The following is a 16,422-nucleotide window of genomic DNA, read 5'->3' on the forward strand; positions in this document are numbered from 1 at the left end:
TCTGGGAAAATTCCAGCACGTCCCATGTTGTTTGTGCCGCACACTTGTGTTGCTTAGCTTAGCCATCCAGCTACCTCATTGCACCATACCTCCCAACATGACCCTCTCCAGGAGGGACACAATGCTCTGCTCCAGGACTTTTCTCTTAATTTGTGATTGCCGTCACCTGTGTTGAACAGGTTAATGGATAAGAAAGGTGTTCCAGCACAGGTGATGGCAATCATCAATTAGGAGGGAAGTCCAGAAGCAGAGCATTCTGTCCCTCCTGGAGAGGGTCATGTTGGGAGGTATGTTGCACCTCTTTTTCTTCTTTGCATCATGTGCTGTTTGGGGCCTATTTTTTAAATCTGCCATCCTGTCTGACACTGCAGTGCCACTCCTAGATGCGCCAGGTGTTTGTGCCGCCCACTTGTGTCGCTTAGCTTAGTCATACAGCCACCTCTGTGCAACCTTTTGGCCTAAAAACAATATTGTGAGGTGTGGGGTGTTCTAAGGTGACAGGAAATGAGTGGAAATGTAAGTTATTGAGGTTAATAATACAGTAGGATCAAAATTACCCCCAAATTCTGTGATTTTAGCTGTTTTTTTCAAAAATCATATAGATCCAAAACCAAAACCAAAACACGAATGGGTGGTTTTGGCAAAACCAGTCCAGATCCAAAACATGAGCATGGAACCAGAAACAAAACCAAAAACATGAAAAGTGCCAGCCGCACATCTCTTTTAAATATGTGTGTGTGTGTGTGTGTGTGTGTGTGTGTGTGTGTGTGTGTGTGTGTGTGTATATACAGTGACGCTGAGAGAGGGGGGAGAGGGTACAAATTACCTGGGCCCAGGTCTAATAGAGGCCCAGTGGGGGCCCCCGGGCTTCCTCCCCCTTAACTTGCGACAGCAGCTGCAGCTTTTCTCCTCAGCCTGGCACACGCTGTGTGTGCTGGGCTAGTGTGTGGCCATCGTGGCAGTTAAAATACCATTTTTTCTGTATTTTCTCTAAGGATGCATGGCCACACCTCGTGTGATTAGGCCACACCCCCTGAAAAGTACCTGGGCCCAGCCAGGCTCTCGACTGTCCTGTGTGTATATATATATAGAATGATGCTCGGGTGCCCTCCTTGAATCTGACCAGACTCCATCACATATACTCACTGAAAGGCGGCACTCACAAGACTTGAACAAACGAATAAGAATTATTTGTTTGTTCAAGTCTTGCGAGTGCTGCCTTTCAGTGTGCATACATACATATATATATATATATATATATATATATATATATATGTATATATGTATGTATATATATATATATATATATATATATATATATATATATATATTTTATTTATTTCTATTTTTTTTCTCCAGCACTGGCACCTACACTTTAATGCTATAAAATGATCAATACCATTTTGTATCATAAAGTATATATAATAATATTGCCGTTTGTCTCACAGCTCTGTCAGACGTTTGGGGGTGGGTCTGGGAGGGATGTGAGGGAATATGGTAATGTCCTTAGAGGAAGTGAGAACATGCGTTTGGAATGTATTTGGAAGTGCGGTAAAGCTACGTTGGCTGGTTGGCAACTGGAATTTTAAGCAGTCATTTACTAGTATAAAGCAATGTTCCATTTTACAGTAGTTCCAGTAGATGACAAAGAAAAGGTGGAATATGACTACGTGGAAGGCTTTAACAGTGTGAATTATCGGCACACAAGTCAAGACTTGCGGGATCCGTATGATACTGTTAGTTCGGATGGTAAGTGGCAAAATGTGGGAACCGCTGAACCGCAGCGCGGACGTCTTGTATGTTTTTCCAGGGACAACGTTAAGTTATTTAAGGTAGAATGTCTGCCATCATCGGCTGTGGGAGCTTTTGGACTTAGTTCATGTATAAAGAAGCACCCTTGGGTCATAGAAAGTACTGTATATCATTATGACGTGTGGGATGACTGCCTCTAAAAGTAATGTTCTCTAGGAGTCGAAGCACAATCCACGGCTACATGCTTCATAGGAGATATAGACTCAGTAGCTCTTTACTGGATCTGTGGATTAGATGCATGTCAATAAAGTCTGTTTTGTGCTTTATATTAGCTACTTTGGTAACGTCACGCAGGGCACTGTCGGCCACCTTGAAACTCTTATTTTTACTTTATCAACATGATCATGCGTTTGAAATTGACAAGTGGGAGTCTTATAATATGTTCAAAAAGTATTACAGTCTCCACTTAGCTAGCAGGGGCCACCATGACCGAAATGCTTTGCCCTAATAGTGTTTTATTTCACTTACGTCCTAGAGGATGCTGGGGTCCACATTAGTACCATGGGGTATAGATGGGTCCACCAGGAGCCATTGGCACTTTAAGAGTTTGAGAGTGTGGGCTAGCTCCTCCCTCTATGCCCCTCCTACCAGACTGAGTTTAGAAATTGTTTTCGTAGGAGCCGGTCACAGCTAGGGGAGCTCTACAGAGCTTCTTTAGAAAAAGTTTTTTTAGAGTTTATTATTTTATAGGGAGTCTGCTGGCAACAGCCTCCCTGCTTCGTGGGACTAAGGGGGGATCTCCGCTGACAGGACACTGAGCTCCTGTGGGGATAGATCATTCCCCGCCACAGGGGATCGCTCACCCCAGCAAGCAAGCCGCCACCCTCTTACAGAGCCAGAAGATCAGTGGCGAGTGAGTCACTGACCCTCCTAGCAAGCGGGGTGCCGGTGTGAAGATGGCGGCAACAGGGTGGGAGCGCAGTACTAACTGCGCTCCGGAGGCTCAGCGGTACTTAGTGAGGGGCGCCCTGAGCCAGCGCCTGAACCCTGCACTGGTCAGCAAGCCTGTTGGGGTCCGTGGATCTCAGCCAGCATTTACCTCAGGCCAGAATAATCCTTGTGAAGAGCGGGAAGACAGCGCCATTTTGGGGGCAGAGCTTTTCCTCAGAGCGGACCCAGCAGCGTTCTGCACCATTTTCCTTCCTGCACAGCGCTGTCCACAGCAACTCATGGTACCAGGGGGTTGTAGAAGGGGGGGGGCTGCATAAAGACTGTGTAACCTATTAAAGTGCACATTCAGCGCTGTGTGGGTTGGCTCCAATCTCTGTCTCTCTTGCCATTCTTGGGGGTGAAACTCTGTCTGTCCTCTCCTTTGTGTGTGTGGATTGTCTGTGGTCTCCATTAAGCTATGTCCAGGGGCACTGTGTCATATGCTGCAGAGGATATGTCCTCTCAGGATGATCCCATTCCATGTAATCAGGATTGCACTGGTTTAGAACAGATACCAGCAAGGGAGCCTGAGTGGTTATCCTCTATCAAAACTATGATTTCTAATAGGGTTGCACAAAATGAATCTGCAACTCAGGCTTTACAGAACTCTATGGCAGTCTGGCCCAGTTCTGGTACCTCAGGGCTCCCCGCTGTATATTCCCAAAAACGTGCTGTTGGACAGATCATGCAAGACGACACGGATACCGATTCTGACACTGCGGAAGGTGACAGGGATATATTGCGGGGGGCAGCATCTCTTACAAAATGGGTGCAGCTGATGATAGAGGCCATTAGGGATGTGTTGAATATTGCTGATACACCACCTGAGCAGGTTGAGGAGGCTTATTTCACGGAAAATAAGAAAGCCTCGCTAACCTTCCCTGCGTCAAAAGAATGAAATGCTATTTTTGAAAAGGCTTGGGAAAACCCTGAGAAAAAATTTCAGATCCCTAAAAGGGTACAGGTGGCATTTCCTTTCCCTGAGGTTGATAGGAAAACTGGGAAAACCCACCCATTGTTGACGCGTCTGTATCCAGACTCTCAAAAAAGGTGGTTTTACCTGTTACAGGATCTACCGCCTTGAAAAAGCCGTCCGATCCTAAAATTAATACGCTCAAATCCATGTACACGGCTTCAGGGGCAATACTATGTCCCACTATTGCCAGTGCTTGGATTGCCAAAGCTATAGTAAAGTGGTCAGGCACGTTACTTGAAGATTTGGATACTATGGATAAATGTGATGTTGAATTGTTTTTGCGTCACATTCAGGATTTGGCAGGATTTCTGGTGGAATCCATCAAAGACCTGGGTTCCATGGCTGCAGGAAACCTGCTGCTGCAGTTTCCCAGGAACAGAAACCTACTTCAGTTAAACCAAAGTCCTCCGCATGACAGTGGACTGCACGCCCCGGAGGTGGGGCCGGTGGGAGCGAGACTCAGGCATTTCAGTCACGTCTGGGTGTCATCCGGTCTGTACCCCTGGATACAAGATATTGTGTCCCAGGGGTACAGGCTGGAATTTCAAAATCTCCCTCCTCACCGATTTTTCAAATCAGGCTTGCCAGCTCTGCTGGCAGACAGGACTGTCCTGCAAAGAAGCCTTCCAGAAGTTGGTGGAGGCACAGGTCATTGTGTCGGTACCATCTCATGCAAAACAAAGGTTACTATTCGAACCTTTTCGTGGTACCGAAACAGGATGGTTCGGTCACACCCATTCTGAACCTAAAATCACTAAACCCCTTTCTGAAGGAGTTCAAGTTCAAAATGGAGTCTCTAAGGGCGGTGATATCATGTCTGGAAGAGGGGGAATTCCTGGTATCCCTGGATATTAAGGATACGTACCTCCACATTCCGACTTGACTGCCGCATCAGGCTTATCTCCGCTTCGCATTGTTGGACTGTCATTTCCAGTTCCAGGCCCTGCCATTCGGCCTCTCCACAGCACCGAGGGTATTCACCAAGGTGATGGCGGAGATGATGTTTCTCCTCCGCAAGCAGGGGGTGAACATTATTCCATATCTGGACGATCTGCTGATAAAGGCATCGTCCAAGGAGAAGCTGTTGCAGTCCATTGTTCTCACGACCCACCTACTCGGAGTCCACGGTTGGATTCTGAATCTTCCAAAATCACATTTGGAACCGACCAGGAGGTTGTCCTTTCTGGGAATGATCCTCGACATGGAAGTGCAGAGGGTGTTTCTTCTATAGGAAAAAGCGTTGGTGATACAAACAGTGGCCCTGGAGGTCCTGAATCCAGCCCGGGTGTCGGTTCATCAATGCATTTGAAAACTGGGAAAGATGGTGTCCTCTTACGAGGCTCTCCAGTATGCGAGGTTTCATGCTCTGTTCTTTCAGCTGGACCTCCTGGACAAATGGTCGGGATCTTATCTACACATGCACCTGAGAATACGTCTGTTGCCAAAGGCCAGGGTTTCACTCCTCTGGTGGCTCCAATTACCTCACCTTCTGGAGGGCCACAGGTTTGGGATTCGGGACTGGATCCTTCTGACCACGGATGCAAGCCTCTGGGGCTGGGGTGCAGTCACTCAAGGGAAAACCTTCCAAGGACGGTGGTCAAATCTGGAAGCCGGCCTACCGATCAACATTCTGGAACTAAGAGCTGTATACAAGGGCCACCTGAAGAAGGCAGATCTTCTAAGAAATCTACAGTGGCTTACATAAACCGACAGGGCGGAACGAAGAGCAGAGCTGCAATGTTAGAGGTGACAAGAGTCATCCTCTGGGCAGAAAAACACACGTTGGCGCTATCTTCATTCCGGGAGTGGACAACTGGAAAGCAGACTCCCTCAGCAGAGACCGCCTCCATCCAGGGGAGTGGGGCCTCCATCCGGAGGTGTTCGAGGAAATAACAGACCTTTGGGGGGTACCCCAAATAGACATGATGGCCTCTCGTCTCAACAAGAAGCTTTGGCGTTATTGTTCCAGGTCGAGGGACACACAAGCAGTGGCAGTGGACGCCCTAGTGTCTCCGTGGGTGTTCCAGTCGGTGTACATGTTTCCACCTCTTCCACTTATCCCAAGAGTTCTAAAGCTCATAAGGAGGACAAGGGTTCAAGCGATCCTCATTGCTCCAGATTAGCCAAGAAGGGCTTGGTACGTGGACCTTCTGGATCTTCTGCAAATTGAACCAAGGCCTATTCCTCTTCGAGAGGACCTGCTGCAGCAGGGGCCGTTCGCCTATCAAGACTTACCACGGCTTTGTTTGACGGATAGGAAGTTGAACGCCTGATTCTAGCACGGAAGGGCATTCCGAACAAGGTTATTCCTACCCTGGTACAGGTTGTGTCGGCATTTCATATCAACCAACCTATTGTGGTGCCAGTTGATACGGACTCCTCAATTTCATCATAGTCCTTGGATGTTGTAAGGGCTCTGAAAATCTAAGTGAAGAGGACTGCTCGTCACAGAAAATCAGACTGTTTGTCCTATATGATCCCAAGAAAATTGGGTGTCCTGCTTCTAAGCAGATTATCTCTCGCTGGATCAGGTTCATTATCCAGCATGCGTTTTCTACGGCAGGATTGCCGTGTCCTATGTCTGTTAAGGCCCACTCAACTGGTATGGTGGGGGTCTTCCAGGGCGGCCACCCGGGGTGTCTCGGCGTTACAACTTTGCCGGGCAGCAACTTGGTCTGGGTCGAACACGTTTGCAAAGTTCTACAAGTTCGATACTTAGACCAAACTTCAGGTCCTCAGAGGCCAATCAGTTTTGCAGGAGCCTCCGCACTCTTCCTCCCGTTCTGGAGCTTTAGTACATCCCCATGGCACTAATGTGGACCCCAGCATCCTCTAGGACGTAATAGAAAATAGGATTTTGGTTACCTTACTGGTAAATCCTTTACTCGTAGTGCATAGAGGATGCTGGGCGCTCGCCCAGCGCTTAATTTTCCTGCAATTGTTATCTAGTTCAGTACAACTTTGTTTTGGTTATGTACTGCATTGTTACTTGGTAAGTAATGTTTTAGCAGTTGCTGAGTTTTCAAGCTAGTTAGCTTGATGTGCCTTATATGTGTGAGCTGGTGTGAATCTCGCCACTATCTGTGTATAATCCTTCTCTCGAAGATGTCCGTCTCCTCTGGCACATTTTCTAAACTGAGTCTTGTAGGAGGGGCATAGAGGGAGGAGCGAGCCCGCACTCAAACTCTTAAAGTGCCAATGGCTCCTGGTGGACCAGTTTATACCCCATGGTACTAATGTGGACCCCAGCATTCTCTACGGACTACGAGAAAAGGATTCACTGGTAGGTAATCAAAATCCTATTTTTTTTTTCTATGTATGTAGCATGGTGAAGAATGTTAAGCTGTTCATAGTAGTTTACACAAGTAGGATGATATAGTGACAGGAAAACATAGGAAATATGGGCAGATTATTGAGAACGCACACACACTGCTCAATATCTGGAGATTTGTTGTAGATATTTTTGGTTTGGAACGATAGACCGGTAAGTCGATTGTTAGTGTGTGTGTGGGCAAGATTTTCCCAAATTATCGGCGAAACACCGACACGATCGTTCGTACACACTATACAATAACTTTGGTAGTTTTTCCAATTATTGGCAAATCAGCCCAATAATTGTATTGTGTGTACCTAGCTTTAATGTAGCCATCCTTGAAACCTGGACCATTAGTGGGCCCTGAGGACCGAGTTTGGGAAATATTACCCCAGTTAGTGATTTTTAAATTCAGGGCCTGATTTAGAGATGTACGCAGTTTGTACAGGAGCTGCATTTTTAGAGCTTCTGTACACGAGCTGCAAAATAGAACCTCCTTCATGCTGCTCATGTGATCTGCTGCTACACCAAAGACACAGCATCAGATCACTTGCATGAACAACGGCCATACAAGTAACCCATTTAGGTTTCTCAAGATGGCCGGGCAGTTCATGCTGCTGGGGACAGGAATTGTGCATCAGAAGTCAGACGTTCGGTTTGCCAACCCCATACCTCCCAACATGACCCTCTCCAGGAGGGACAAAATGCTCTGCTTCTGGACTTTTCTCTTAATGTATGATTGCCATCACTTGTGCCGAAACACCTTTCTTATCCATTAACCTATTCAACACAGGTACTGGCAATCATACATTAAGAGAAAAGTCCAGAAGCAGAGCATTGTGTCCCTCCTGGAGAGGGTCATGTTGGGAGGTATGCAACCCAAGAAAATGGGGGCGAGACCCCTGTTATCTGAAACGCTACCCAGTTCCGTTTTTAGACTGTTGGAGAAAATGAATGCAAATACATATACAATCATTCTGAGACATGGGCATCTCAAAATGTGTACGACTGAAAAATGTATACTACTGTTTTTTTTTTTTTTTTTTTTAATATACTGATTTATTTACTAACAAATCTGCGTCAGCCTCACTGTTATTATCTATATAAGGCACCACAAAATTTTTGCAGCATACAAGATATTGTTCTTAGATAGGGGCCTATGTACAAAGAATCGAGGAAGTGCCACAATTCTTTCACAGCAGGGATAATTATTTTTTACATGTTTATCCCCATTATGTATTAAAATGAGCTCACAGTGACAGTGGTAACTATAGATGCTGTCGTTACGTGTTACATCCCTGGTAATTTGGAGGAGTCTTTCTTATTTGTGAAAGACTTCTCTGGGGGAATCTGATACTGCACACCCATAGGGCAGTATCCAAATAGCCACATTGTTTTTTTATGGCTAATGGTTTCTCCGTGGCCTATCTAATTAGCCCCAATACCTAGCACTTATTGGGAGTCGCATTAACACATTGGTCCGGGAACTTATGCATGTGTTTTCAGTAGAAAATTGGAAATTTTTCGGCCCAAAAACAGAGGGTCTATAATTGGATTGCCCGGTAATGACCATTGGGCTAATAGGACACCCCCTATAGTGTCAGATTCAGGAGCCAGATGGAGGCTGAAGGAGAGGGATTAGAAGAGCCCTCTCCTGTGACAATGCCTCCATAGACCTAAAGTGATTTACTCCCACTTGAAAATAGCATAAACTAGCGGGACCAAACTCTGAAAAGTGAAGCTTTTTATAGTTTGGTACAGAGTGGCCAAATTGTAGTCCCCGTAGATCTAAATGGGGACTGTGATCTGCATCACTAATATCGCTTTCAGATTGCAGTGCTGGGTCGCAGTCAGGATTTGGAAACGAGTCCTTCCCGGTTGCGACCCGACATTGGACCCTTTCTCATTGGCTTCCTGACCTGGGTTGGGTTGCCATCACGGGTGGGGGAAGTAGCGGCGCTTACGACATCAGGTCGCAGCGGAGGTGGCGCCTGGAGATCAGATCATCTACAAGTTACATAGTTTGAGGTTGAAAAAAGACAATTTGTCCTTCGAGTTCAACCTATTTGTGTTCTCCTACTCTGTATTATTTTCAGGACTAGTTTTATCTGTTTGATAAAGTCGGCCGTTGTGTTGTATTTCCTAATTTTATTATAACTATAGTACGTGAAATATCCTCTATAACCCTGTATATCCTTATCCATTAGGAATTTATCTAGCCTATTCTTAAAAGTATTTACTGAGTCTGCCATTACTACACTCTCAGGCAGGGAATTCCAAACTCGTATTGTCCTTACTGTGAAAAAACCTTTTCGCCTCTGTTTGCGGAATCTCCTCTCCTCTAACCTAAGTGGGTGTCCACATGTCTTCTGTGTTGATCTTAACAAAAACAGATCCCTGCAAACTCAGTGTATTGTCCCCTTAAATATTTATAAATGTTGATCATGTCCCCTCTTAATCTCCTCTATTCCAGTGTGAACATGTCAAGCCTTGCAAGTCTTCCCTGGTATTCCAGCGTCTCCATCCCCTTAATTAGTTTGGTTGCCCGCCTCTGAGCCTTTTCTAGTTCCAGGATATCCTTTTTGTAGTAAGGTGCCCAAAATTGTGCGCAGGTTTCCAGATGGGGCCTCACTAGGGCTTTATATAGTGGGAGTATAACACTCTCATCCCTTGCATCAATACCCCTCTTTATGCATGCTAGTACCTTGTTTGCCTTTTTTGCTGCTATCCTACATTGGGTGCTGCTACTAAGTTTGTTATCTATTTGAACACCTAAGTCTTTTTCCAGTACAGAGTCCCCTAACACCACCCCATTTAGTATGTAGGTGTTATTTTTGTTCTTGCTACCAAAGTGCATTACCTTGCACTTGTCTGTATTGATACTCATTCTCCATTTTGCTTCCCGTGATTCCAGTTTAAATAGATCGTTCTGGAGGGACTCAGCATCTCCCACTAAATTTATAACCTTACATAGTTTGGTATCGTCTGCAAAAATTGACACCATGCTCTCTAGACCTTCTGTTAGATCAATAATGAAAATGTTGAACAATAGTGGTCCAAGTACAGATCCTTGTGGCACACCACTTAGTACTTCAGTCCAATTTGAACAAGTTCCATTTACCACAACGCGCTGCTCCCTATTATCTAATCAATTACTAACCCAAGTGTATATTGTGTTCCCTAGCCCCAGTTCTTGTAACTTATAGATAAGTCTCATGTGTGGCATTGTGTCAAAAGCTTTAGCAAAGTCTAAAAAGATTACATCCACCACCTTACCCTGATCAAGGTTCTCACTAACTGTTTCATAAAAGCCTAGTAAGTTTGTTTGACATGATCTATCCTTCACAAATCCATGTTGGTTCCTAATAATAATCTTTTTGGCTTCAAGGATCTGCTGTACACTATCCCTTATAATGCTTTCTAATGCTTTTCCCACTATAGATGTAATACTAACTGGTCTATAACTGATAGTGCCGCTTCATCTATAGTGTGAACGGGTCTCGGGTTGAAGGGACAGACTAGATGGCCAAGTGGTTCTTATCTGCCGTCAAACTCTGTTTTTATGAATCGACCCAGGTAACCCAATCACACTGCATCTGGCCCGGTAATAACCCGTGTTAAACCCGTCTTGTTAACCCAGGTTGAAATACCAGGTGAGGCGAACTGGGAAATCGAACCTTACTCTTTTCACACTGCACCTCGACCCGACATTGTACCGGGTCGATATCGGGTTATTTGTCGATGTGAAATGGGTATTATTAGGCCTCTGCAGGAGATTTATTTGAAATCTCCAGCATTATGCTATTGGTACATAGTGCTGATACATAATATTATGCAAAAAATAATATTTTACTTACCGGTAAATCTATTTCTCGTAGTCCGTAGTGGATGCTGGGGACTCTGTAAGGACCATGGGGATAGACGGGCTCCGCAGGAGACATGGGCACTTTAAGAAAGAATTTAGTTTCTGGTGTGCTCTGGCTCCTCCCTCTATGCCCCTACTCCAGACCTCAGTTAGAGAAACTGTGCCCAGAAGAGCTGACAGTACAAGGAAAGGATTTTGGTAATCCAGGGCAAGATTCATACCAGCCACACCAATCACACCGTATAACATGAGTTTATAACAACCAGTCAACAGTATGACAACAACAGAGCATCGAGTCCAGCCCTGATGCAACCATAACATAACCCTTATTGAAGCAATAACTATATACAAGCATTGCAGAAGAAGTCCGCACTTGGGACGGGCGCCCAGCATCCACTACGGACTACGAGAAATAGATTTACCGGTAAGTAAAATCTTATTTTCTCTAACGTCCTAGTGGATGCTGGGGACTCCGTAAGGACCATGGGGATTATACCAAAGCTCCCAAACGGGCGGGAGAGTGCGGATGACTCTGCAGCACCGATTGAGTAAACACAAGGTCCTCCTCAGCCAGGGTATCAAATTTGTAGAACTTCGCAAAAGTGTTTGAACCTGACCAAGTAGCCGCTCGGCAAAGCTGTAATGCCGAGACCCCTCGGGCAGCCGCCCAAGAAGAGCCCACCTTCCTAGTGGAATGGGCCTTAACTGATTTTGGCAGCGGCAATCCAGCCGCAGAATGAGCCTGCTGAATCGTGTTACAGATCCAGCGAGCAATAGTTTGCTTAGCAGGAGCACCAAGCTTGTTGGAAGCATACAGGAGAAACAAAGACTCTGTTTACCTGACCCTAGCCGTTCTGGCTACATAAACCTTCAAAGCCCTGACCACATCAAGCAACTCGGAATCCTCCAAGTCAGTAGTAGCCACAGGCACCACAATAGGCTGGTTTATATGAAAGGATGAAACCACTTTCGGCAGAAATTATGGACGGGTCCGCAATTCTGCTCTATCCGCATGGAAAACCAGATAGGGGCTTTTAGGTGACAAAGCCGCCAACTCTGACACACGCCTAGCCGAAGCCAAGGCTAATAGCATGACCACCTTCCACGTGAGATATTTCAACTCCACCGTTTTGAGTGGTCCAAAGCAGTGGGATTTCAGGAAACTCAACACCACGTTAAGATCCCAAGGTGCCACTGGAGGCACAAAAGGGGGCTGAATATGCAGCACTCCCTTTACAAACGTCTGAACTTCAGGTAGAGAAGTCAACTCCTTTTGAAAGAAAATGGATAGGGCCGAAATCTGGACCTTAATGGAACCCAATTTTAGGCCCAAATTCACTCCTGACTGTAGGAAGTGAAGGAAACGGCCCAGCTGGAATTCCTCCGTAGGGGCATTCCTGGCCTCACACCAAGCAACATATTTTCGCCATATACGGTGATAATGTTGAGCTGTCACGTCCTTCCTAGCCTTTATCAGCGTAGGAATGACCTCATCCGGAATGCCTTTCTCTGCTAGGATCCGGCGTTCAACCGCCATGCCGTCAAACGCAGCCGCGGCAAGTCTTGGAACAGACAGGGCCCCTGTTGCAACAAGTCCTGTCTTAGAGGAATAGGCCACGGGTCCTCTGTGAGCATTTCTTGCAGATCTGGATACCAAGTCCTTCGTGGCCAATCTGGAACAATGAGTATTGTTCTCACTCCTCTTTTTCTTATTATTCTCAGCACCTTGGGTATGAGAGGAAGAGGAGGAAATACATAGACCGACTGGAACACCCACGGTGTCACCAGGGCGTCTACCGCTACCGCCTAAGGGTCTCTTGACCTGGCGCAATACCTCCTAGCTTTTTGTTGAAGCGGGATGCCATCATGTCCACCTGTGGCAGTCCCCACCGACTTGTAATCTGTGCGAAGACTTCCTGATGAAGTCCCCCCTCTCCCGGGTGGAGGTCGTGTCTGCTGAGGAAGTCTGCTTCCCAGTTGTCCACTCCCGGGATGAACACTGCTGACAGTGCGCTTACGTGATTCTCCGCCCAGCGAAGAATTCTGGTGGCTTCCTTGTGCCGCCTTGTCGGTTTACATGAGCCACTTCGGTGATGTCTGACTGAATCAGAACCGGTTGGTCGCGAAGCAAGTTCTCCGCTTGACGCAGGGCGTTGTATACGGCTAGAGAGGTGAGCACGTCCTTGGCGGATGCCCGGGGGGTCTCGGCGTTACAGCGTTGCTGAGCAGCTACTTGGTCGGGTTCGAACACTTTGACTAAGTTTTACAAGTTTGATACCTTGGCCGATGATGAACTCAGGTTTGGTCATTCGGGACTGCAGAGTCATTCGCACTCTCCCGCCTGTTTTAAAGCTTTGGTATAATCCCATGGTTCTGAATGTGACCCCATCTTCCTCTAGGACGTATGAGAAAATAGGATTTTAATACCTACCGGTAAATCCTTTCCTCTTAGTACTGTATCTGCAGTTATTATTTGTGGTTACACACATATGGTGTTACGGTTCTTGTCAGCATGTTGCTGAAGTCGTTCATGCCGTTGGCTTGTATTCTGTTGAATGCCACGTTCTGCTGCATACTTGAGGTGTGAGCTGGTAAGATGCTCACCGTGGTTTAACAATAAATCCTTTCCTCTAAATGTCCGTCTCCCTGGGCACAGTTCCTATAACTGGAGTCTGGAGGAGGGGCATAGAGGGAGGAGCCAGTTCACACCCTTTGAAAGTCTTAAAGTGCCCATGTCTCCTGCGGATCCCGTCTATACCCCATGTTTCTGAATGTGATCCCAGCATCCTCTACGGACTAGGAGAAAAGGATTTACCGGTAGGTATTAAAATCCTATTTTCAGCACGTTGCTGTAATGTTCATGCCCGTTGGCATGTGTTTTGTTGAATGCCATGTTGTGCGGCATGGTTGAAGTGTGAACTGGTAGGAATCTCACCATTAACTTAAAAGTAAATCCTTTCCTCGAAATGTCCGTCTCCCTGGGCACAATTCCTATACTGAGGTCTGGAGGAGGGGCATAGAGGGAGGAGCCAGTTCACACTCTGAACAAGTCTTAAAGTGCCCATGGCTCCTGCGGAACCGTCTATACCCCATGGTACTTTAGTGGACCCCAGCATCCTCTACGGACTAGGAGAAAAGGATTTACCGGTAGGTATTAAAATCCTGTTTTCTTCAACAAGTAGATCTTACTAACTTTGGGGCTCATTTACATATGAATGTAAGTTATTTTTATGACACGCCTCTCAGATGTAGCAGTACACGTCCGCACTGATAGGTGTTACTTTAACATCTGCCTGAAATGCTTTTTCAAAAGTAGGCAAGTATGATTTACTTGCCTGCATGGATTTGTGGTGCAAAATAATGGCATCTGTGGGATTGCACAGTTTTGTATACTCTGACTGAGGGAAATGGGTGGGTTGGCTAAATAAATGTATATAGGGGGTAATTCAGATTTGATCGCGGCAGCAAATTTGTTAGCTAATTGGCAAAACCATGTGCTCTGGGGGGGGGGACAGACAGATATAACGTGCAGAGAGAGTTAGGTTTGGGTGGGTTATTTTGTTTCTGTGCAGGTTAAATGCTTTCTGATTTATTTTTACTCTGCAATTTAGAATTCAGTTTGAACACACCCCACCCAAATCTGCACGTTATATTTACCCCCCCCCCCCCCCTGCAGTACACATGGTTTTGCCCATTAGCTAACAAATTTGCTGCTGCGATCAGATCTGAATTAGGCCCATAGTTTTGTACATCCGTGCAAAAATAAAATATTGATTTGCAATTTCAATTAACAGCGAAATCACTGTAATTTACTGTGATTGCCATTCATGCTGCATTCACATATTTTTTGGCGGGAAAACACTGCATGCACGCTCCCGCAAAATGCTTATTCAATTACAAAATTGCGAAAATGGGATTACCGCAAAAACTGGTGCGAAAGTGATTTTTTTTAAAATTAGCATGCAAACACCCCTCCCCCAAAAAATAAGTAAAAAGAAATAAAAAGCTAAGCTAACATCGGATAACTGTAGAGAAGTTTATTATTTGTTAAAATAAAAGTATTTCTGGTTCTTAAATTGGGTCAAATGGCTGTTATACAGTATGAAACATTTTTTTATGTATAAAAATGATTGAAAGCTATTTTTTTTTGGCAAAATAAGTGCTTTCATTAATTTGGCATACATAAAAATGGATATAATAAGTATAAATTTAGGTAACCTTAGGGGACTGTAAACAAGGATCTTCCACAAGTTTATCACCTGCTCAGAGTTGGTGAAATTCGTGTTAAATTTGCGGTTTGTGGCTAATTGAATTCGGCCCTAAAAGAAGCAATATGTATTTTAGCAGCAAAACAAAAGGTTAATATTTAATAAAAGGTAGTTATCATAAAATTGTAATAAAGAGGACTTGTTTCTGTTTTTTTTTCTACCATGTACATTTACAGTGAATCCTTTAATACAGGTTGAGTATCCCATATCCAAATATTCCGAAATACGGAATTTTTTAAGTGAGAGTGAGATAGTGAAACCTTTGTTTTCTGATGGCTCAATGTACACAAACTTTGTTTAATTCACAAAGTTATTAAAAATATTGTATTATAAGATTTTCAGTCTGTGTTTATAAGGTGTATATGAAACAAAAACATAAACACCCTCGGTACTGTGGAGAGGCCAAATGGCAGGGCCTGGAACTGGAAATGGCAGTCCAGCAATGCGAAGCGGAGATAAGCCTGATGCGGCAGCCAGATCGGAATGTGGAGGTATGCATCCTTGATATCCAGTGATACCAGGAAACCCCCCTCTTCCAGACCTGATATCACCGCCCTGAGAGACTCCATCTTGAACTCGAACTCCTTTAGAAAGGGGTTCAATGATTTTAGGTTCAGAATGGGCCTGACCGAACCATCCGGCTTCGGTGCCACGGAAAGGTTCGAATAGTAACCTTTGGTCAGCATGTGAGGTGGCACTGACACAATGACCTGTGCCTCCACCAGCTTTTGACAGCTTCTTGTAGTACCGTGCTGTCCTCCAACAGAGTTGGTAAGCCTGACTTGAAAAAGCGATGAGGAGGGAGACTTCGAAATTCCAGCCTGTATCCCTGAGACACAATATCTATAACCCAGGGATCCAGTCCGGACAATACCCAGACATGACTGAAGTGTCTGAGTCTCTCTCCCACTGGCCCCACCACCGGGGCGTGCAGTCCACAGTCATGCGGAGGACTTTGGCGTACCCGAAGTACTGTAGGCTTTTGTTCCTGGGAACCTGCAGCGGCAGGTTTCTTGGACTTAACCCGACCTACCCTAAAGAAGGTATTGGATGTTCTGGGCTTGTTAGGCCGAAAGGACTGCGGTGCAGATGAAGAGAGAGATTTCTTCGGAGCAGGTGCTGCTGAGGGAAGAAACGGAGACTTACCCACTGTAGCGGTGGATATCCACGCGTCTAGAGCTACCCCAAAGAGAGCCTGACCTGTATAGTGTAGGGACTACACACTCCTTCTGCATTCCGCGTCGGCCGACCACTGGCG

The 16,422-nt window shown here is 45.6% G+C and overlaps 1 protein-coding gene across 2 annotated transcripts in view; it reads left to right on the forward strand.

The window, feature by feature from the left end:
* The first annotated feature begins 1,504 nt into the window (after nucleotides 1-1,504).
* SLC12A4 (solute carrier family 12 member 4) overlaps nucleotides 1,505-16,422 on the forward strand; it is a 939,289-nt gene continuing 924,371 nt past the window's right edge. For both annotated transcript variants that reach the window (XM_063945258.1, XM_063945259.1), the window contains exon 1: nucleotides 1,505-1,749. In XM_063945258.1, the coding sequence (XP_063801328.1) occupies nucleotides 1,614-1,749 (136 nt within the window). In that variant the 5' untranslated portion in view covers nucleotides 1,505-1,613. The remainder of the gene's footprint in view (nucleotides 1,750-16,422) is intronic.

Source organism: Pseudophryne corroboree, chromosome 11, assembly GCF_028390025.1.
Source record: "Pseudophryne corroboree isolate aPseCor3 chromosome 11, aPseCor3.hap2, whole genome shotgun sequence".
Lineage (NCBI taxonomy): Eukaryota > Metazoa > Chordata > Amphibia > Anura > Myobatrachidae > Pseudophryne > Pseudophryne corroboree.